Source organism: Anopheles arabiensis, chromosome 2 (genome assembly GCF_016920715.1).
Source record: "Anopheles arabiensis isolate DONGOLA chromosome 2, AaraD3, whole genome shotgun sequence".
NCBI lineage: Eukaryota > Metazoa > Arthropoda > Insecta > Diptera > Culicidae > Anopheles > Anopheles arabiensis.
Genome location: NC_053517.1, coordinates 100,730,341 through 100,754,818, shown reverse-complemented (window position 1 = coordinate 100,754,818; position 24,478 = coordinate 100,730,341). Strand labels below are relative to the sequence as shown.

Sequence of the window (24,478 nt, the reverse complement as noted above, 5' to 3'; positions counted from 1 at the left end):
GGGTGGATGCTTCATCTCGAGCTCAAACAACGGGGTGAACTGGGAGGATTTTCGCGCCAAAAAAAGCAGGAAAAACGAAAGGGAGCTCATCGCGTTCCAGTGTGGCGCGAGATTTTGCCGGGCTAGAAAGAGCATGTACCGGTGTCAGACATGGTGGTCGCGGAAATCGAAACTGCAGCAAAGGACCAATCGGGAGGGAAGGGGAGAAAGGAAGAGTGGGACACATTGGTGTCTGTGTAAATGGAGGCGGCAGTGTTTTGTAAGCCTCACCGATATCCTCACATTTAAGCACAGGCTGTCAAGAGGGACCTTGGTTTCTGGGCCGGTTCGTACCTTCTCGTTGGAGGAAATCCTTTTGCGCGACCGGGAGTTAAAATCTCTGACCCCGGCGTTATTGAGAAATATCCGTAAGCTTGCAAAATATACAATTTGCATAATTATTTACCTGCACTAGACACACTCTCTCTCTCTCTTCCTCTCTATTTCTGTGAAATGGCGACCTGGCGGTACAAACACGATATTTCTCCTCATTAATTTGTTAGATAAAATTCAATACAAATAAATACCCACCAGGCGAACGGTTTGGACTGGACCGTTGCCTGAGTGTTGCCCGTACGGTCAACTGGCAGGCGCGTAAAGCTGTCCCACCAACCTGGTTGGGTCGCTTACTGCACCTACCAGGCGACACCTTTCCCCGAGCGGAGTTAATGTTCGCTGCCCACTTGCTGGCAAGGGAAAACACAGGAAACCAGGACACTCGTCTACACAGCCGTACACAGTGGTAAAGGATTATGAGAGCAAGATTGGGCAGGCCCATTTGCCTCCCAGTCGGTTCACGGTTGTGCCGGTCTTCGGCTTCACGGCACAAGTGTGCATGTTCATGGCTCATTAAAAATCGATTTTCCCACCACCAATGGCGTTGGCGGGGACACTAAACGAAGGTACCGGATTGATACCAATTTGTGAAGGGGTACGGTGTTCGGTGTCTTTCGGGGACTGAGATTTGAAACAAAAATGTATTGTTTAGGTAACATTTTAATATCACAAAAATGTATTTTTATTGAATAGCTCCTACTGTCATTACTTCCACCGCACCGCATATTAATAGATGCAGCAAAACTGCAACCTTGAAAATGATTTGCATAATTTGCTCTGCTAGTGGCACCACAAACAAACAGCAGCAGACAGAGGTGGAGGAAAAAAGCTCACTCCACTTATCATATATGCATCCGGCCTTTTGTTGTTCAATAATCAAATATTAAACGACTCGATGAAATATAAAGCCAGCTTAATTTGATTTGCAAAACAACCGCTTCCCGCACGCTCTTCTACCCTTCTAGCCGACCCGTTGTAGCCTTTGCAGCCCCTTTGCCTTAGCCCCCCATTGGCCCTAAAAGTCATGCAGACGAGCTGCACAGTTGCCATTCCACAACGGGTTGCAGCAAAACGGAAAACTTAAACAAACTCTTTTGAAGCTCGGGCTGCAGTGTGTGTGTGTGTGTGTGTGTGTGTGTGTGTGTGTGTGTGTGTGTGTAATCAAGCTTACGTAAAAGTGGACTTTGACTTTGAAGTGACACAAAAGCATGTTTTGGGTGGAGCAAATCAATGTCAAAACGCTCCCAAGGTGGCAACAACGTGACAAAAACGGTTCACCAGAATCTCACCGTGGCATGGGTGAAGAAGTTTTCTGAATAAAGAAAACTTACTAAACACGTTTCGTCGATCGTATGTGTAACGTGTGGAAAAATGGTGAGGGAAGGGATGGACGGGTGGAAAGACAGCCCCACTTCGTGACAGTTGCATTTCAATAAATAGAGAAATGTGATGTGATGACCGAGCAATTAGAACGTGCCATTTTGAAGGTTTCATGGCTTTTGGAATCGTTGATTCTTCAAATAAATAAACAACACCGCGGTGCCTGCTCCCCGCCGTTGCCCCGTAAGGGCGGCTTATGAAGCTCCCCCCCCACCCTAACCCTCTCCACCGTTTAGAGTGTTCTTTCTTCCGAGAATTGCTTGCACAATGCACCACGTGACGACACGTGATACACAATAGGGGCAAACCACACGCTTTATAATAAAGAATCAAAGAGTCAGCTCACCCCATGCGATTGCCATCCCTCAGCGACTCCCTAGGCCCCCCCTCTGACGGTGACGGGTGAAGCGTGTGCAAATGATTGTGGAGGTAATAGCGGCCACAACGAGCACACAAACACACAGTGGCAAAATAAAAGCAACAAAAAATGGTAATAAATGAACGATTCGATTGCATCTCTCTTTCTCTCGATCGAGTTCCGTGCAGCAGCAGCAATTGCGGGCGCATTATGCACACACACACACACACACACACAATGTGTGTGCAAAGTGCAGCCGAACTATGAACCCCCTCCGTGGTCCACCTGCCACCGCTCGTTTTGCGGGGCCGTGTAGCCGCAGCCGCTAGTAATCAGCTCGCGCGATCGTGTATTTATTATTTGCCGCCGATCTGGTTTGCTCACGTACCACTGGACGACTCCGAAGCGCGAGCAAAAGGGAGCATGTGTTATTATTAATAATAAAGTATTAATTTTGTTTACAACTAAGCGCTTTATTGTGTGGCAGAACCACCACCACCACCAACCAACACCTTCACCAGCCGTCCACGCGTCCACACAAAGCTAATGTTGCTGGATGTTTGTGGTAGAAGCGGCCGCCTGGGTAATTGCAAAAGAACGAGCGCGTAGACAGTGCAGTAGTAGTAACAGTCGTAAGGCCACGCTTAGAAATTGAAAGGAGGCGCGCGCGCGAGATGGCATGGTTAAACTTATTCCTCCAACACACATACATATACGGTATTCGGTATTTGAATAATGCAGTTATTGTTCTTCAGTGCCATCGACAGATTGCACCGTGCAACCAGGACAGGTGCATGCAATGCAAGGGTGTATGTGTATGTGTAACGATCGCCATCAGCAACGACTTTATTATAAAAGCGCTTGGCCGAGGCGCTCTCTAGGCGCTGTGTGTGATTATCGCTTTTTTATTGCAAACCATTGATGTGTTGGCAATCGATGTGAATAGGCTTTTCTTTTTCCCTGATAACCCTTTTTTATTGTTACAATGATCATTCTCTCACTCACTCGCTCTTTTGTAACATTTACATCTCCCTTCCATCTGCCTTCATCCCACTCTCCACCAGGTTGTGTTGCATTGTAAGCACAATTATTTCTCATTTTATTTATGTTTTTGTACTTTTCAATGGTGCTGCTCCCACAGTCGCCCCACGGACCGTGTCTGTTGATACGGTTTCGGTGGTTGGTAGGGCGCATTTTCTGTGTTCGCCATTTCAGACCGCCATTTCCCCCTGCCCATTCCTGCACCGAATAATAACGACGTAATAGGTGGTTCATTTGGACCGTACTGTGGGTGTGTCAATGTGAGTATGTGTGTCCGCCCTGGTACACACATGTACTATGTATAAAACTAATTATTTTACCTCCTTCACATTCCACCTTTCGGTATGCAGTTTCTTTTGTTTTTTTTATTGGTTCAACGGTTAGTCACACTGTGCGGGTGAATAGAAAAATATTTTTCACTCTGCTTAAAGCTAAAACTGGAACACAATTTCAGCGACAAGAGGCTACATTGAGCTTGTTGTACAATGCATTTACAAAAAAAAAAATTGCACCTTAGATCTTGGATCATACGCTACAATGATTGCCGCTAAATGTTGACTTCAACGCATGAATTTTTGTCTATAACGCACCTGTTTTTGTCTGTAAAGTCAAAGTCAACTCTGTAAATGTTTGGTTCTTATAGGAATCATTACAATTTAACGTTACAAAAACACTGAATGGCTGATAATTTGTTTTTTTGTTGTTGTTGTTGTTCTTGTTTTAGTTGAGAAAAAAAAGACATTTAAATGTGATAATTTTTCAACACGTTGTTTATAGCTGAACATTAAAACTAACCTTTTTTTACTCCGTTAAAATTTCAAAGATCAGCGTAGCAATAAAAAGAGTAAGTTCTGTTAATCAAATTATTCTTTGCTTAACTTAAACTTCATAATTTTAGAACACACACTTTCAGACATAAAACATCCCGTAGGGACAACACTTTATACGCACTGTCAAAAATGCTTAGGCATCAGCCTTAGATGCAAACATGGCAAACATGCTGTCAACACTTGACATCCTTGTGCCAAAAATTGGTTAGTTAGAGCCTCATTTAAGCGACAACGACTGTAAAATAAATGTGAATAGGAGGACATACACAGCATTTCGGCTTTCATGTTAATTACTGAGCAGTTTCATACTGAGATACAATGAAACAGAATTGTACTTATGGAAAATTTGAGAATAGATTTTTTTATTTGAAATGAAATCATGCCAACTTCCCCTAAGCAGTGCGAACTAAGCGCAAAGTTAAGAATACTCTCGAACAGCCAAGCACTATTGTACATGATTTATACAGCAAATAACGATTAAAAGCAAACCTTCAGCCGCCAAATGGAATCAGGCTACATTGTACAACCAACGCTATTCATTTTTCCAAATATAGACAATACCCGACCCATTACGAGCTCGAGCTAGGGCAATAATTATAGTTACGCTTAGACCTCGATACCGACGAGTTGGTTTGCTTGCTACACTCACACACACACACACGTACAACAGCCTCACTTATCAAGGTGATAAAAAATAACTAATATAATAACACAAAACATCGATCCCATCGTTCGCTACCGTGGTTTATGCAACGAGGCTATTATACACTCACACAACAATAACAAAAAAAACCATGTAAATCGCTTGTTCGTATTTCAGTGTCCGTTGCTGTACAGCGAGAATTGGATGAATTTCTGCTTAGTTTCGGGCCCCCCTATTTGCAGTGTTTGCTTCTTCGTGTTGATAACATTATCGCCATAACTGACCTCTCACAAAAACTGACCTCTACCGCATTTGGCATTGTGGCACTCCATCCGTGTGGGGTGTGTGTTTTTGTACGGCAATTTCGAATTCCATTTCAAAAAACCAAAAAATCCACAGGAAATCAATTCCTTCATTTTCTCCCTTTTACTTATAATCATCGCTCTGCCCAGAGCACTAATTGAGCACCTATCCTTGAAACTAACTGACATGAAAAAAAGAAAAAAGTTATATAAAAAATAACTATGCTAGCTGATAATCATGAGCAACAGTTTGAACGATCAGGGGAATGCTTAAAACAATCGCTAATAATCTTCCACATTTTTTTGGAAAGTAGAAAAGCAAACAAATCAAATAAACGACGAAGCGATCTGAACCGAAACCTGTCACCAAATAAAGCTACTGATTTACGAGTGGAAAGATTAGGTGGACATAATACTATACACCCAAAAAAAACACAAAAAATCCAAATGGAAACCAGGCCGAGTAGAATGACGGAGCAAATTTTACTTGTGACTTTTAAAAATAAAACACAATCGCCTTAGAATTGAGTAACGCCTGGCAAGTAAAAATTGTTGTAAAAAAAACACACATGGAAAAGCCGTCGGCAAACGAGCTTCTGATTGTTGGAGTGCGTATTTCGAGTGCAAGAGAAGCAAACAAAAAGAGTTGTGGTTTTTGTTGATTTCCTACAATTGAAAGAGGTTTCATTCATGTTCAGTCTTGACAACTGTTCGTTAATCCGTTTACCAGAGAATTTATCTCGTACACTCTAATGTCCCATCATCAAATGGTGCATTTTGACATTTAAATCAGTATTCCACATTCGGTACATTAACAACTAGTTTATACTGCTGGAGTTTGGCTCAAGTTTTGAAGTATTAAAGTAGTTTTTGTGTAGTTGTGTTTTATTAGTTTTAGTTTCGAATACACCTTACGAATTAATCTTACAGCCGCTTAGTCAATGCTTGGAATTTATTTATGACGACAGTATTTCATGTCATCTTTCCATTTACTTCAGATTAACAAGTTGTACACAAGGTGATTGAGTACCCTTTCTTGGAAGTTCACCGACTGATGATTACAGATTCTTTGAATTTTTTGCTTTTCTAAACAAAATAGTGTCATGCAGATTGTGTTGCAAAACATGAATGATGCTAATACTTATACGTATTAATTTAAGCTTCATTTGGTTCCTATTAGCAGTTGAATACGATTTATGACCATAAAGTTGCTGAAAATTTGTTGCAATTACTATTTTGGTCCAAGATCATACTTTGCAGGAAGTACAAATATATTTATTACTTTTTTTTGTTATACATTCGCTTGATTGCTTCATATACTTGATGAACATGCTACTATTACAGGTTTTATCTTTTTAAAGATTTTTATAAACGATTTAGCTACCTTTAAAACAAAGCAAATATTGGAAAACACAATGAAAATTTTGCTATAATATGTGTTTGAATGTTATTGAGTAGTTGATAATTCTAACTATTGAGCCTGATATACGCCGATGATAAAGACATCATTGGTCGGCGGCTCTCCTATATAGCAAAAGCCTTCCAAGGGATCTAGCGGGCAGCTGAGAACCTCAAATTGTAGATAAACGAGGCAAAGACCAAACTAATAGTGACAACGACAGCGGCCCTACCAATAACAAATCCAAACTTATGTAAGCGTGTCGTGTCATTTGGAAGTCGTCCCAGAATTCACCTATCGTGTGTCAAAGGTCAGCAACGAGAATAGCATGGTAGCTGAGTTACGCACAAGGATCCATTACTGCCAATCGGTCATTCTACAGCCTGAATCAAAGAAAGAAATCGGTTCACGTGGACTTGGACACTGCCTAATTCTGACAAAATCCTCTTGGCCGCGTTCGAGAGGAAGATGCTCAGAAGGATACTTGGCCCCGTATGTGTGGAAGGACAATGGAGGAGCCGCTATAATGACGAGCTATACGAGATGTCGTGCAGAGTATCATGCACGCCAGGCTCCGGTGGGCTGACCATGTTGTACGCATGGAAACGGACGACCCAGTCCGTAAAGTGTTTTTTGGCCGTCCACGAGGTCTGAGGAGGCGTGGTAGGCCCAAATTGAGTACCAGTGAGTGGTTTCGGACACTTCTGAGGCAGGCCAAAGCGGTTGCAGCGCCGGATAAGTAAGTAAGTAACTACAGCAAAGATATTGCAATCAAAAAACATTGAATTTATAAAAGAAGACAAGCATTACATAAAAATTTTGCTATAATATGTGTTTGAATGTTATTGAGTAGTTGATAATTCTAACTATTGAGCCTGATATACGCCGATGATAAAGACATCATTGGTCGGCGGCTCTCCTATATAGCAAAAGCCTTCCAAGGGATCTAGCGGGCAGCTGAGAACCTCAAATTGTAGATAAACGAGGCAAAGACCAAACTAATAGTGACAACGACAGCGGCCCTACCAATAACAAATCCAAACTTATGTAAGCGTGTCGTGTCATTTGGAAGTCGTCCCAGAATTCACCTATCGTGTGTCAAAGGTCAGCAACGAGAATAGCATGGTAGCTGAGTTACGCACAAGGATCCATTACTGCCAATCGGTCATTCTACAGCCTGAATCAAAGAAAGAAATCGGTTCACGTGGACTTGGACACTGCCTAATTCTGACAAAATCCTCTTGGCCGCGTTCGAGAGGAAGATGCTCAGAAGGATACTTGGCCCCGTATGTGTGGAAGGACAATGGAGGAGCCGCTATAATAACGAGCTATACGAGATGTCGTGCAGAGTATCATGCACGCCAGGCTCCGGTGGGCTGACCATGTTGTACGCATGGAAACGGACGACCCAGTCCGTAAAGTAAAGTTTTTGGCCGTCCACGAGGTCTGAGGAGGCGTGGTAGGCCCAAATTGAGTACCAGTGAGTGGTTTCGGACACTTCTGAGGCAGGCCAAAGCGGTTGCAGCGCCGGATAAGTAAGTAAGTAACTACAGCAAAGATATTGCAATCAAAAAACATTGAATTTATAAAAGAAGACAAGCATTACGAGCTATGAATATGCTTCTTGTACGTTTTCCAATGTCTTATCTCTGAGCAGGAAAGAAGCGCGTCATCTCATATCATCAAGTACAAACACCATCTCAAAGAAAATCAATCTTAATCAAGAAGTGGTTCAACACCAGCCATTTCTATCATAGCATCATGCCATGAAGTAACTATCCAAAATAAATGATTTTATTGATCACCTCTTGTCCGCTTATCATTTTACACTCTATGTCTCTTTCTTCTCGCCTGCCTTTATCTCGCACAAACGATCAATGATTAACCAATTGCCTCGGCAGAACCGTTTTACAACCCATTCAATCCTATCACACTCCCTGTGATCCACCGAACCTTTCGCCTAAACAGTGTCACTTTCGTAAGCGCTCTCCAGTTTTGTTCATGGGTCAGTCTTGGGAAGAAAAAAGCAAACAAAGCCGAAACTCCGCATAGTCACGGCCTGATTAAAAAGGCGTCATTGCTTCCACCCCTGCCCTGCACCCCTCTCCGTGTATCAATTGTGGAGCTCTCCACAAGCAAATTGTTTGTCTCTAGCGTGACCGCGTTTATATCGCCAACCGAATCGTGCTCATCTTGCGACACCAAACAAACTGACAACAGTACAACAATGCACATACAAAAATGGGGGGAGACGAGACGACAAAAAAGATCATAAAAAATAAATTGATTAAAGAATGGAATTTAATTGTCGCTTATCAAATTTTTATACATTTTGTGCCGCCCCAAAACACACACACACACACACACACGCACAAGCATGTGACCAGGGGGTATGGAAACGATAACGAACACAATGATGCCCTTTTGTGTGTCCATCCACTGCTTCCTCTTTTTCCCTCTGGCTTTCGTTCGGCGGCGATGAACCGCTCTGGCGATGGCCTCGGACTGGCCGGCGTGAATTGATATAATATATTTATTTCTATTTAAGCATCAACACCACGGCTCGCCGTGTAATAGCACGCCGGGGCAATTATTTTACAACATTTTTGATAAGGCTTGTGTGTGTGTGTGCTGTGTGTGGTGTGGCGTGGCCCGACACTCGACGTTCTGGAACGTTTCAAACAGCAATAAACCTGTTGACTGTGACACCGGCACTACATTTGCCGCTCACAATAAGTACAATAAAATTTAAAAAAATAACTTGTAACCAAGGACAAATGCCTTCCCCTCAGTATGGGTTACAGCCAATGAGTTCCAAAATTTATTATATGCTGTTGTGTGGCTTAATATACATTTCAAAACCTCGAGCGGTACCATCCCGGCGACAATCGTGTGCCGGTGCCGGTTGAAAAGTAAAGTTGTTCAATTATTTTATCTTATCTACGAATTATGTTCAATTATTACATCAACCAGTTACCATTCTCCCACGCGCACCTCCCATTCACCCTCTTCCGCCCGGGGCCGGGAGAGGGTTCATCAACGTTCCGCCGTTGGTTTCACCTGTTGCGCATGTGTCGGTTAAGGCGAATATAATAATTCGTCGGTGGTGATAAAGAAAATAATCGAATAGAGCAGCCTCCCCCTGAAAAGCACAAAAATATATAAACCAAAATGTTGACCTCAATCGGTGGACCCTTGAAGCGATGGTGCACAAAAACTGAACAAACACACACACTCACACACACATAGGTCCACCTTGCGTACTGGCGGCTTGTCAATATTTGTGCAGACAGTTTGTAAATTTTCCTTCGGTAGGAGCGCAATACGGTGTTATTGTAAAGTGCCGGTCAAATTATTATTATTTTTTTCCTTCTGGGCACGCAATGCTGTACAAACTGTACTGCAAGTGTTGGGTTGAGTGTGTTGGTAAAGAATGGCACAACGACCGTAGTGGTGCAAGAGGGGCTACGACTATGATTGATCAGATGTTTGCTAGTTTTACTACAGCCTTCAGTTGGATGTTTATTTTATTTATTCCATTTCCGGAAGAATGCTTTAACATGATAGTATTGTTTTAGTTTAACTAGTTTGATTAGGTAAACAAGCTTGTGTATTGATTTTTTGAAAACATCAAACATTTAAAAGAAAAGGTTAAACAACCATCAAGCGATCCCACTTGAACTCCACTGTCACACCACTGAACGCACGCATTGAGTTAACGGAACCAAACCACATTTTTCGCTCGGGAAACACAATAAAGAGACAAATTAAACGTAGCAATTTTGAACCCGACCCGCACCCGAATGCTTCGCCACCACATCGCTCTAGGAGGTAGGCTTTTATGTGACTCATTTTTCTCGCCCATCGCCCTATCGCCTAATGACATCACTTGGGCAGAGCGTTGCCGGGAACCGTTCAGTAATGTAACCGAACAAACAGCATTACCCGAATCACAACCGTAAAAACAAAAACAGAAAAAAAGGAACCAACATAAAACTAAACAGCGTAAAGTCGCTTCGGCGAACTCTGTGGGAAGATACAATTTATATAAAATATAAATATAAAACACGATCGTCACACGCGCGTGCGAAACGAAACGATGCGTGCTAATGTCATTGTTTTTTTTTTTTGAGGCTCTTCTCTTCTTCCTCCTCGCATTGGGGAGCAAGTTGTCGGCAGTGCACATGATGTGCCACCCTCGCTGCGTTAAAGTTTTCCACTTCTCCAGCCCAACTAGACAGCCCATTTTCACTTGTCGCATCTGTCTGTGCACTCCACCACCGGAACCAAAAAAACATGCTCGTGGATCACACGTGGTAAGAGGGAAAGGGAAAGGGAGTGGGGTAGGCAAATAAAAATAAAAGAAAAACGGTCACCCCCGTTATGAGTCGCAGTTTTGTTGTTGTTTTTTTTGCCGTTTGTTGTTTGCCACCTCACCCGCCGTCCCCAAAAGGCCCACCAGTCAGCGGTGCAGTACCGCGTGCGTCGTCGGTTGCGCTGTTGCGCGTCGGTTGCGCTGGAGCTGTGGTGCGCGCGATACCCATCAGCAGATCTAGATCTTGACACATAAAGTATGTTACAAAGCATACATACATATTGACAATCGACCCCGCACGAAGCGGTGAAGTGAGGGAACGGGGCTGGTTAAAACGCAAGAAACGACTTTCTGTGTACTTAGGCCGTGTAGCCGAGAAAGATGGTTGGGAAAGAAAAGACGCGAGAGAGGAAGGAGAATAATATAAGTGTAATAAATGAAGTTGAAAGCAAAGCCGGAAGAGCAGGGAAAGAAGAGCAAAGAAGACACGGCGATAAGGGACGCCGGCCTGCCTAGTGCTGGAGCAGAATAGAAATAAATATATTCCAGCAGAAGCTGCCACACTGTGCCGGGCCGGGCGAGCCGCAGCCAGCGAAACAAGAAAACAGCATAAGAGCACTTACTTTCGTAGGCATTTTCATTAATAACATCATACATTTTATTACACCCCATCGGCGCGCTTCCTCTCCCTATTCCTTCCCTCCTCGTTTTACTGATTTCTTCCCCCCTTCTCCGCGCGTACCTTCTGCTCCAAACTTGAGCAAAAATTCTGATGCTCGCTCGCTGCGAGCAAACGGGGAACGAGAGCGCCTGTTTTTGCTGTTATAATAATAAATTATAATTTATATATTTTTATCGTCGCGTACACAACTCAAGCTTCCTTCCACTTCTCGAGAGCAGCTGAGCAGTTCCGCCAGCTCCGCGCACAGTAACGAGCACTTCCTACCAACACTTGGAACACCGATCGCGCGCGCCGTTCTTCTCGGTCGCTCTTCCAAACCGGGCGCAAAACCCCGCGCAAAACAAAATCGAACCCAAACAGAACCCAAAAAGCAAAAGATCGACCCACGAGCGGATGGAAACCGGGATGGTAGGTCGAACGGGGAGCGGTTCCGACGAATTGGGTTCTCTATTTGTGGGTTTTAGGTTCTGGGCTTCTGACATCGGTTAGAAGACAGGGTGCATCGGACAGTGTTTACTTTCAGAGGAGATGAACTATTATTAATATTTTATTTTTCTGCATGTAAACTCGTCTTTGACGGTGTTTTTGTAAAGAATGAAATATGAACAAGTACTGTCTAAGTTTGTTTATGATGAATTCATCAACATTCATCTTCAAAACTGCCAAAAATGTGTTAACAACAACATACTTTAAAGGCATTTTAGAAAGTTCATTGCAATCATACCTTTGATGGATAAGTATTTATAAGTAATAACATTTATTTGTGCTATAAAGTTTTCGATTCTAAAACTTTAAAAAAAAGCTTTATCCTTTAAACCAGGGGCCTCCAAACTTTTCAGCTCGCGGGCCGCATTGGTTAAAAAATAACTATGTTGAGGGCCATTTTACGCTACCTTTAAATGATGATTGAACGTTTAAATCTCGTTTTGATAACAAAATACTAACGTTACTAGTACAGCTTCGAGTAACCAAAGCATGATTTTTGTCTAAGAAAAGTAAAAAATACAATTCTATTTGAAAAAGTCATAATAACGTAATATTTATATTAACTCTGGCAAAGTCATCGTGGGCCGCATTATAAGCTCTTGAGGGCCGCATGCGGCCCGCGGGCCGTAGTTTGGAGACCCCTGCTTTAAACCTGCACAACAATGTCTGACATCGTCGTGTTGGTTAAATACACCACAAACCTTAAAAATTAACATTTAATGTGCGAGTTTTTTGGTCAGTTACCATTACGATTTCGATTTTTTAACTATTTGATACATTAGGAAGGGTTAAAGATCAGTAAAACTGTTTACACATAAACTCTTATTGAAAAAAATCACTAGATTCGTCGCATTGATAAGAGAATTTGGACACCGCGAGGAACATAACTGCCCGTGTACTGTTAAAATCCATATTTAACGAACAGAAAAGGCGTAAATTAGAGAGCTACTAACATTACGGCACAATCAACGGATTTGGAACAGATCACTTTGTCGCAAACAGATAAGAAAACTGAAAGTTGAATATCTTCCAATCGATTTGCATAAACCACCCAAGAAAAAAAAACGTAACAGTGTGATAACAGAATTTAAACCAAATCTTTCGATTTCTTCCCCCTCACAGCTTGTCCCTGGCTGTCGGAGTTGCTTTAATCACCAAAGTTATTGTACGATAAATTAATAAAATACAATTTAACCGCAAGACAACGCTACGTCACCCTGTATTTGGTTCATTTGCCAAACTGCGCGTGTGTGTGTGTGGTTCTCTTTCCACTCCCTGTTTCCCCCTTCATGGAGCTTCACATCTTCTCCACAACCAAAGACCGGAGCGCGACTCCGGCTTTGCGCCACTCCAAACAGCGGAGTATTTATATTAGTGTTATTATTTTTATGATTTTTTACGAGGCCGCTCGTCGGGGCCGGTAGTGGAAGCGGGGAGGTGGACGGAGAGACGACAGGGCAAGAGTATAAAGTAGAAATGTACACATTTTATTTATTTTAATGTGCGTTCGCCCACTCCAACGGGACAGTTTTCTTTTCGTTGCGTATACGGCTTCGCGGGGCACGCTGGAGGGTTGTGGTACGGAGCGCGGATATTGTTTAAAGCAAGCGTGTAATGACCTCCCTTGGCATAAGACGTTATTGATATTGGTCTGCATCGTGCGCGCAAGAGAGCGAGAGACGCGGCTCGTCACAACACGCGGTCGTGGGTGTTGTTTTGTGTCGCGCTGCCGTTTGCCCGTAAATGTTCCGCACGGTTTAACGCTCTCGTTTCACTTTCTCGCAAACGCCGATGGGATGGGAACGGGGGGAAAGGCAAAGAGGATACGAGAGAACAGGAAAACATAGAAAAAAAGCACTCACAAACACACACACACTCAGCACACTAATATTATATATATTTAATTTTCCTCCTCCATCCAGCTAACGCTGCGGCTCGTCTCTTTCATTCTCCACCCTTAAATGGAGCGGCGAGCCACTTTGCTTTTAGCTTCCCCCTTTTATTTTACACGCCTTCACCCCTTTTTCAGAATGAAACTCTGAACTCTAAAGGCCGCTTGTTTTGTTTAGAAATGAAAGAACATATGCTTTCCGAACGGAAAGAAGAAATCATCCCTGGGGCATGATCATCATCATGATCGTCTTCGTGCTTGGTACACTGCACTTCAGCGAAAAAGGTAAATTGACATCAAGAATTGCATGCGCTTGATGTCACTACATTGAATTGATGCATCCTAATGCCCTATCTCTCTTTCCCCCCCAAAACGGATATAGGTCAACTTCTCCAGCACGGCCTTATAAAGACTTATTAAAGTAGCGCATTTAGAATTAATCAAATCAATGCTGCCGGGACCAATTGCAAAGTCCCGATCGATCGTGTTGAGTGAGCGTTGGTGGTCACAGCCCTCGCACCGCAAAACTACATTCATTGCCCGAGCTGCATCCGCTGGCAAGAGCATACGGTACATACTTCCAGCAACCACACACAGACGGGCAAACGACACAGTGGCTGCTATTTTTAAATGAAATATAGCCTCAAGAATAAAGCCAGAAATAGGACCGGATGGTTTAAATGCACCCTCGCCATCCCAAGCAGAAGGGAGTGCAGCAGGGAGGAAGAATGGGAACCGAGTTCCCAGTTTCTAATGGCAGTTTTCATCGCGGCCACATATTGCTCCCGACGACTGTCATAAGTTAAGCGTCTGGTGGTGGGAGGGTGCTAGTGCTAGTGCTTGAGCTAGTTTCCATCCGACCATAAGTGCTTGGCCGGGTGGTGGTGGTGGAATGTGAAGCGAGGGACGGAAGCAGGCGAATAAATTCTACTTAAAAGGTAGAAGGCCCCCACTCTACCAGCAATCGATGGCATTACGCTGGTGCACGGGGAAGTATGTTTTATTCTTGGAGCAAATATTAAGTTTGAGTTGGCAGTAAGGTTGAGGTGGACATTTGTGTGAAAAGTGAGGAAATTGAAGGCAAACTCCAATGGAAAACAACCGAAATTGCCTATCAGTTTCTTCAACGCACCCAGTCCTTACTGAAATTATCCCGCAAACTTACCCTTTCTTCCTCGCGTATCATCTCCGCGATGCCCGGCTTGATCTCCATGTCGTCCGGATGGTTCGCGATCGAGGACGACAGCGACGACATCGCCATCGCGGCCGTATCCAGTGCCGGCGGCAGCGGGAACGATGCGAGCGGATTGCTCGACCCACCACCACCACTTCCTCCTCCACCGCCACCACCACCACCACCACCTCCGCCTCCACCACTCGACTGTGCCAGGCTGGACGGGGTGGGCGGTATCGGCGACGGTACCTCCAACTGGTCCGGCGTACTGTCAGCCGGGCTGCCGATGCTGCTCCGCTCGCCCGAGGGCCACCGGCGCTTGCGTGCACTCTTGGGCGTGGAGGCCTGAACGGCGGCCGCTGCTGCCGCCTCGAGCCCGGCCGCTCCGAGCGGCCACTCGCCTACCGCTAGCCCGGCAGCGGCCGCGGCAGCCGCCGCAGCTGCCGCCGCCACGCTGCTAATGTCGCGTGACGAGATGTGCGGATCGGCCCGCGAAAGGTCGCGCGCGAACTCGGTCAGCCGTGCGTCCATCCGGTGCTCTTTGGTCGTGTCGCGATCGCGGCCGGATCGCTGCTTCTTCGCGGCCGCAGCCGCCGCAGCCGCCTGTACGGCGGCCGATCCGCTCGTGGCCGTACTGTTTGCCCCATTGCCGCCCGCCATTGCTGCCGAAGCCGCACCATTGGCCAGCAGCGAGCTTCCGACGATCGCCAGCGGATTCAGTAGCTTGCTGTGCTCGTCGCGATCCAGCTCCTCGGGGCCACGACTACCGGCCGCTTCCCGCTCGGCCCGGCTGCCCGTCGTCTCGCCCGCATCGCCGCTCACATCGGCCAGCCCGCGTATCTTCAGCATCTCGGCCACCTTCAGCAGCGGCCCGATCTGGTCCTGGCTCACGTTGATCTCGCCCTTGTACATAAACTCCACGATCGCCTTCAGCTCGGCCCAGCTAACGTCGCGCATGATCACGATCGGGTGCTGGCAGGGGTTGTCGAAGAACAGCGTCTGGAAGTAGGGGCTGCAGGCGGACAGCACCATCTTGTGCGCCTTCATCGACTGGCCGTCGCAGGCGAGCGTGACGTCGACGAACGATTCGCTCTGCAGCAGCTGATCGAACACGCTCGTCAGGTTGGTCTGGTAGTTGTTCCAGCGCAGACAGAACTGCTGTCCACCACCACCACCACCGGAGGAAGAGCCGCCGGTTCCGGGGGCGCTTGGGCTCGCCTGTTGCTGGGTGGAACGTCCGGCCGGGCTTGCGGCTCTCGACTGGCGGGCGGCCTTGTGCTGATGATGATGATCCATTGTGAGGGGCGAACAAGGGGGCGACGGTTTCGCGGTGGTCAATGGTTCCTCCAGTGAGCGCTTCAGGGAGAGGGATGAGAGCGACGAGGACGTGCTGGAGGACGACGAGGACGAGCTGGACGAGGACGAGCTCGACGGTGGTTGATGGTGACCGAGGTGACCACCGGTCGGGTGGTCCGAGGGTCCGGGCGTCCCCGTGCCCGATCGATCCACCGGGTCCCTGGGCGGGGCGCTCGGATCGTTCGGATCGTGATGGCTCGACGCTGGTGACGGATGGGACACCGATGTAGCGGACGGGGGCGGTGTGTCCGATGGCATCGCGGCTGGTCGGAGTGCTGCACGAGCGGGACACGGTGCTCGAGCCGCCTGTTTGGATTGTGTTTAGGTGTCTTTAGAGCTTCACTTGATGCTGGAGAGTGTATTGATGCGCTTTATAACCTCAAACAACTTTGTCTCACTACGTTCACGAGCTTCACCTTAACGTTCACGCACACTCAAAATTAACGTTTGTACACCGGCGATACGCACGAAATTGCGCCACAGAACTGCATGCGCACAGTATCTTTCCTCTCCCGACACATGCTTGACACTTCAATTCAAGATCAACTCACACACACACACTTTTTTCACTCACACACAAACACACACACTCTACTTCTCTGCTTTAGTTTTATGTTTAAACTTTTCTTCACACGTTTTTTCTCCAATTCCGATACACGAACGATTGCCAAACGCTAAAGTTTGTCACCACGGCCTAACTGTGCTGTGCGTACCTGTGCTTTTGGAGGGATGGAAATAAAGTATGCATAAGCTTGCTTGTTTTTTTTTTTTGCACAAACATTACCAAACGAGCATTAAAAATGCACGAGATGGATTTCTTCGACTACTTCGAGCATGCCATGGAGAAATGGGGAAGAACGCAATCATCCAAAAAGTCAACCCGAAAACACGTTGGTCCTGTGACTGTGCGAGAAAACCACCCATCCACCCTCACACACACACCGACACGTAGAGTGATGTTCCGAGAGCGCGCACCAAGACATCCTTTGCCGTCTCGGAGACTCGGAGTCTTCGGCGAGTCTTCGGTGAGTTTCGTTTTCGACACATCTGCTGAATCCGTTTTTCGTCCCACAGTAACTCTCCAAATCTCTCACACAGACACACTCTGAGACTTCTAATAACAAAACCACGTGCTAGCCGGTGAATTTGTGGGATAGAGGGTTCGGTAAGTCTTATCGACAACCACTGTTCGTTTATCATCAACACAACACACACATGTAGAAGTCCGCTTTTGACAGTCAATTAGAGGCTCGAATAGCTTTTGATTTGTAGCAGCAAAGTGCAGCAGGCCCCTGTCTGTGATCACTCTAGCCTACTCTGATGTGTACCCCTTGAGGTCTTCAATGCTTCAAACACCTTCCTCCAAAATGAACTGAACCTTTTACGCTCTTCGACCTGGAAGTGTACGAGCGAGGAAATGTGTTCTTGTGCTGTTCAAAAATGTCGTTGGACAGTTAATCGCGTTTTAATGTCTCACTTTTCCGGCTCACTCACCGGTCCGTCACCCAAGCAATTGGTGAGGCCTGGCGAGGGCTCTTTCCCAAAAAAAAAAACGAGCGAAGTAAATAAGAAATAGACCACAAGAAATCACGATCATAAAAAAAATCTGAGCTTTGACAGGGAAGGCAGGGGACACCTTAAATTGTCTTATAGAAACACCATTTGTGAGGCAATTGAGGCCTCCCGTTTTCCCTCCCCATTGTCCGTGACTCAACCAGTGTGTGTGTATGTGCTTAAGCATGGTTCCATCATTTCCTCCAATTTTGTGGCCCACTGCTCCCGTGTGTTGGTTGTTTTTTTTCCTTGTTTTATTCCCTAATTCTTCGTTTCCGCATCTGCGTGCGGATTTAGTTCGTTCAGTTTCCGACTCGCCCTTGCCCATTGCCTGACTGTTTTGCTGCTTATTTTCGATTTCTTACGGTTTGTTGCGCGTTTTGTTGGTATTTCGGTCCGAGGGGGTTTTGTTTGTGGTTCTTCCCTCTACGTTTCCCGTTCATTTTTCTAACGCTTTCTTTCCGGTCGTTCCGGGCGTCTCAACCTCTTTGCTCGGGTTGCGTCGTCAAATAATCACAGCCAAGAACACACGGTCACACAACCCGCCAGATGCGGTTAATGCGCTAATGCTCGGTGGGCTTTCCGAGCGTACTTGAGGTGTTTTTAATTGGAGTTGTTTTTTGTTTTGTCCCTTTTCTTTATCTTGCTGGCATTCTTTTCCTTCTCTGAATCATTGTCAAGTGTGAATAAATTTGAATACGAGCGCCATACACGTTGAGAATTGTGGAAGTGAGATGTAATAAAATGGCCCAACTGAAGGTGTTGTAGGCTAATGTGGGGAATATTATATGCAATTTTGTGCACAAGTTCACAAAGAGACTCTCAAAATCTTTTTTATAACAAATGCTGATGATGCTAACAGACGCCCCATCAACAAGTACTTTGCTTTGCCGTTGCCTTCCCAACGTCGCAAACGTTGTATTATTTAAATGCTCTTCCACACACACAAAAAAAAAACCCTCCATTACTGGCTCCAAATCACTCAATATGCTCACGATTGGCTCATTAAACTATGGCCCGATCGGAGACGCCGGGGGAAGCACCTGTTTGCGCCGTGCGCCAGAGCGCTAGAAGATAAATTAACTTGTTCGCCTGCCAGTGCTGGCTGGAGATTTGCTCTCTATTTCTCAAACCGGCAACAAGCAGCAGCAGCAGCAGCAATACATATATAGAAAAAAACGGTCCAAGCAAAACACACCGCAAGCTCGTCGCCGTCACTGTGTTCTTGGCGAAACGAGACTTAAACGGTTTCACATTTACTGTGCACACACACACACCGACACACACACACACGCCAGACCACAGACCTGTGGCAATGACGAGCATTACCGAGCGGGGGGGGGGGGGGGAGGGGTGTTTGTCAGCGTACAACATCTTGCGCTTGATGACGTTTTAATAATTATTACACAAGAACCTCTCGGCCCCGGCCACTTGCCATGCCGCTCGTTCCAGAACGTCACACCGTCGTTGTGTGTGCAGTGCAGCGTTTGCACCGAGTCTGTGGCACTTGTGAGATCGTTCACGAAAAAAGGGAAAAAAGAACCCACCCACCGAACCCACCACGATCAAACGACATTCTTCACAGGCACATCACACACACACACCATGTACCACTGTGACAACTTCCGGTAGCACAACAATTCTCCAACGCCTGCTTACAAGCACAAAACATACACACATTCACACACTTACACCCGGGATTACGCAAATAGGGAGCTTGCGGCGCGCGCGGAAGCTGCCGTGTTGCACTTACGCGCCGCGTGCAGCCGTGGGAGTTGTGTGTGACGCGGATGACGAGAAGACTAAAACCGAGCGTTGTTGTCGCGGAGACGCCTGCTGCACAATTAAGAAACTGCACACACACACACACTGGCACACACACACATACACACACAAACGCACACGTGGTAAAGGGCGGGAGAAGTTGCGATTGCGCGCGCGGAACATTGGTCGCTGTCGGGCAGCAGAAATCGGTCGCTCGGTCGCTCGTGTCGTGGGCACCGTCCGTACGCTACGGCATTTCAAACGATTCTGCTACGGCGGCCGCTCTCTCGATTGGTGTGCAGTCCCGTGTGCGTGTTTTGCTGCTGCTGCCGCTGTGTACCAGCGCGGCCTCGGCAATGATGGCGATGATGATGGCGATGATGATGACGGGTTGCTGCTGTGGTGGGAGGAGGGGACTGTGCTTCAAAAACAAACCAGAAACCGGCACGCCGTACACGTTTGCTATGTTGTGGAACCGAAACTGCTCGAAAACCCGCTCGTGTTGGTGAGCACGCTGCTCGCTCTCCCTTCTCTGTTTGATTGTTGCGCGGGAGCGGGTGGCAGTGAGAATTGGATACATTTGAATTAGGAAAGATGTTCGGCTGGAAGATGATGGGTTGGTGTAACTATGTTTTTTTTTAAATATAGTTGCAACTGTACATGAATTATTAAAAATTTGTGTAACTCACTTTAGAAGAAAGCTTTCTTAGTGTTGTTTTGTAAAAATGTAAATTAAAATGTTATAAAAGTTCATAACACCGTTTTACTTCTCAAAAGTAACGTGCGCTCCTCTTACATGCTTTAATTTGAACATTTAAAATTAAAAGAAAAAAAAACAATTTTGAATAAAGAAATAAAATAAAATAAATAAAATTAGTAAAGCTATGGAACAATCATCCTTACCACATTATATCATTCAATCCACATAAAACATAAGGAGAAGCAAGCAACAAAACTGCATAAAATAAATAATGACAGTTAACCACAAAAAAAAAAAAAAAAAAACAGATATCAATCATTCGCCGGGGGTGAGTGGAAACTGCTCGAAAATCCGCCGCTGTGTGCGTGTGCGTGTAATAGCTCGCACGTTCTCTCTCCCCTTATTTACCTTATCTACACCACCACGCGGTACCTAGCGGAGAGAGCGAAAGAAGTTTTGAATCAAACACATGGTTGCATGTTGGGCGCAGCAACAACAACACCAACAACAAAACTCACTCTACAAAGCCACCCAACCCCTCGTGGGCAGGGTGAGAGCGAGAGAGAGCCAAGCTGTCAAAACAAACCGCCGTATTTCGCTCTCTTTTTCCCATTCTCGCTCTCTTCACGCGCGCACGTTCCGAACAACGTTCCCGATGACGATGACGGCAGTGCAATGGTGATGGTGATGATGATGACGCTGATGATGGAATACTATTTCCCCTCCTTCACGCAGGGCAAAAAGCATGGCCCGCGTACTCGTTCGTTCCATCTCGTTCGCACGCTTGCCGCTGGTGGCCGGTGGATAGAGCAGGCACACCATACGCACGCCAGAGCGTTGCCCCAATCGGAAAGCACCATTCGATGCCGGGTGCGTGTCGATCAAAGCTTCCTTTCCCCACCATTATTGGCGATGGCGTTGGTGGGGGAGAGACCCGCCACACACAATGAGATAGCCGAGCGCGATGGTTTCTCGTTCACCCATCCCCCCCCACACACAAAGACCGAACCGAACCGTGTGCTGTGCAAAAATGGGCAAAAATTGAAAGAAAAGAAACAAAGCAAAAAAAAACAGCATGGACAGCAGCGCACACGCCATTCAGGGTTTCGGGTTCGCCGGTGAGAAGGCGGTGCCTTTGTGCGAAAAGCCGTGCAGGCCGAGCCGAACGCGGCAGAAAGAACACACCTAGTGTTGGACCTAGGTGGGAAGAAAAGAAAGCATCATGCCCCCGTGGGCGAAGAAGAAGAAAGTGACGCACACCCGTGCGAAATTGCAAGAAAAAGAAACGCACGCACTTGGCGGCAGCGGGCATAAGTAGGCGCTGCACGAGCAAGTACATATGCAACGAACGATACGCACTGTTTTGCGTGCGTTGCAGCGGAAGCGTATCGCCTTCGCGGCTGTCGATGGGCTAGCGAAGGGGTGGGCTTTTACTGTGCTGGGGGTTTAGTGATACATGATCGCGGATAGAATAAAACTGAACGGCCGCATCCGACCTGCAGTTCGACAACTTCGACGGCCTCATTTCAGAATGCGATTGCGTGTTTGCATTCGAAGCTTATGATGGAGATATATTATGTATTCCCATCAGCGGGCGTATGATTGTTTGAGCAATTTAATTGCTTGGCAGGGAAGTTTAATTTTAGCGATGGGGAAGCAATGTTTTCGATATTGGTAGGGTAAAAACACCAGTATTAGTGTGTAATTGATTGCATTTATCAGCTTAGATGTCTGGAAAGTGACGTAAGAAGAGGCATAAAAAAGGGTGTTGAAGAAAAAGATCGTAAAGAGCGCTGTATCGTCAGAAAATTTTAGTCCTTCGAACCGGATTCAACTCTCTGGAAGTAGCGATCAGCACTCATTCGACGATTCATTGAGCCATTCGGGCCTTGCTTTTTGTGCGGGGAAGCAACAATTAACTGAACGTTTTTAAAAAGTCACATTGTCATTACAAAATATTGTGAATCGTTTTGACATGCACCCGGTCAGCGCGAGCCGTGTGACAGCTCGTGGGACTCCTTTCACCTGCACCTCTTTTACGACTGCAAGGGCGCATAGGGGACCTAAGAAACAGTTATTAAGTCGTTCATGCCCAAACGTTACCACTAGCTGACAGTGCGTCAATATAAAATTATTTGCGGTTTGAACTTCGAAGGGACCCCAAACGGCACACTGATGAAATCACTCCAACAAATCGATCGGCGATGTGGCATTGCCTTCTAGCTGGGACCCCCGTTCGGTAGCTGGAACGATTGAATATTCACTTTAAAGTTTGATTTATTAATTGCAAATTGATTGGTGAATTATGGAAACCGACTCCCAGCCGTGAAAGGCGGGAAAGGATATTTAGATTTAGGTGAGATGGTACGGTTTTCAGTTACAGGAAGGAAAGAAACGGGAAAGAACAGAACACCGATCGCGACTACCCACAGTACCAACTGTTTGCAGTTCCTTCCCACCACCCATCTTCTTAAGCAACGGGGTCTATAATCAAATATTTATCCCTCAGAAAACTACCACCGGCCGCGAGCGGTCACGTTGGCAGCAATTACGTTTGGTAATATTCGTTTTCTTTCCTCCTTCTTTCGGCTCCCCGTTCCTTCTGCGCTTTGTCCAGACTGCCTCCAGCGTCGGGAAACATCCTGGGGAGGTCATTTTTGGGTGCGTTGGTACTGGTTGATGTTTCGTCAGCAGCAGCAGCAGCAGCAGCACAATCACCACGGATGGACATCCAACCGTCATCGTCAATGCGCGGTCGGGATTGCTTCTTCTACGTGCTTTTTCAGCAGTGCTCGCGATCTCGCTCTTCGACCCGTCGACTTCCTGTTGCTACCGGCACCAACGATATTAACCAGCGCGTACACAGCAAAAGCAGCAGTAGCCAGCCGGGTCCATTCCCGCGGCCCAAACCGAGCCGTGCACCGCATGCCGGCAATATGCTCCGTTATTGTTTATATCAACACAATTAATTAGCCTTTGATATTTTTCTGTGTGCGCGCTCACCGCGGCTGCCGGTTGCGTTTTGTACCGTGTGCACGCGCGCCAGCGATCTTGATGTTATTATTCTACTTCGCTGGCCGTAAGAAAATGGATGAAAAATCGATTTTTCATTTGAAATAATCATTTGAACGAGCGCACACACTGGTGGTGGAGTGGAGTGTGAAGGGCATTGCTTCATGATATTGCTCCTGCCGGTTTTCGTGTCCCCGCTGGGAAGTGTTGAACGATCGCGTAACGATCGATTGGAATGTTGTGTCTGAATCTTTTTGTTTAATGAAATGGAAACGATTTGCTCCTCACCGTTGGTAGCAAAAGCAAAATTTTGTTTAAATTTTCTGAGCTTGGTATCTGCACTAGACACTGCACAGTTTGTGAGGTACGATGATGAGGCATTTGAAACTTTTTTTTTTCATCTTTTTGCTTCATAATCGATATGCAAAAAAAAAACAACCATTTCGATCAAACCAGATTGTTAAAAAAATCCATTTTCCACGGTTCGATGCTGGGAAAGAGGTGGTCCCCCTTGCATGTAGAACTCTTCTCACCGGAAGTGCATCGTTAGCAGCACCGGCTCGACTTCACACTACCCGTACTCCCGACTAAAGAACACAAAAACAAAACGACAAACGGAAGCAACCCCAAACACACACATACACACACATGCATACACACAGCCAGGATGGTTTTGGAAAGAAAAGTGTGTTTATTTTCTTTTCCAGGAATCTACTACCGTCCGGGCATGTTGGCAACGGTCTTCGCTCGAGAAACACTGAGTGGGGTGGAGAGAAGAGGAAAGAGTAGCTTGCGGTTGAAGGTGAACTAGTCGAGCCGTAAAAATATTGATGTAAATTTTAAAGAAAACATTAATCATCTCTCTTCGCAGGGCGGGGAGGGGGGTTGGGTTCGGGGTTGAGCGGATTCGGCGTTTAGGCGGCTTTTCGGGAAAACAAAAAAAGAGAAGAGAATGGGGTCATACGTTAGGGCAAATGGAATGGTGCTGCTTTGATCGTTGGTGAGTTATGCAAATCGCAATGAATTGAACTGTTTTTGATTGAAAAATGAAATTGGAATGAAATTGCTCCCAGTGGAATGAATAACAAAAATTCGAGGAAGTGTACAAATAGCCGCACATAAAGACAAAAATTTAGCTTTATTTTAGAAATTAACACTCTAATGTATTGTTTCTCAATTTTCCATTTCTTTACTTGAGCAGGAATCAATTTCACCC

General features: G+C 46.0%; 1 protein-coding gene across 10 annotated transcripts in view; it reads right to left on the bottom strand.

Annotated features, from left to right (window-relative positions):
• The window catches only part of LOC120897012 (protein bric-a-brac 1-like), a 138,612-nt gene extending 118,778 nt beyond the window's left edge, over nucleotides 1-19,834 (bottom strand). For 2 of the 10 annotated variants that reach the window (XM_040301653.1, XM_040301658.1), the window contains exons 1-2: nucleotides 19,479-19,832; nucleotides 14,868-16,950 (exon numbers count right to left, since the gene is read on the bottom strand). In XM_040301653.1, the coding sequence (XP_040157587.1) occupies nucleotides 14,868-16,490 (1,623 nt within the window). In that variant the 5' untranslated portion in view covers nucleotides 16,491-16,950; nucleotides 19,479-19,832. Of the gene's footprint in view, nucleotides 1-14,867; nucleotides 16,951-19,346 lie in introns of all 10 variants that reach the window. The other 8 variants (XM_040301612.1, XM_040301592.1, XM_040301601.1 and 5 more) reach the window with 8 other exon arrangements.
• Between the last annotated feature and the right edge of the window lie 4,644 nt (nucleotides 19,835-24,478).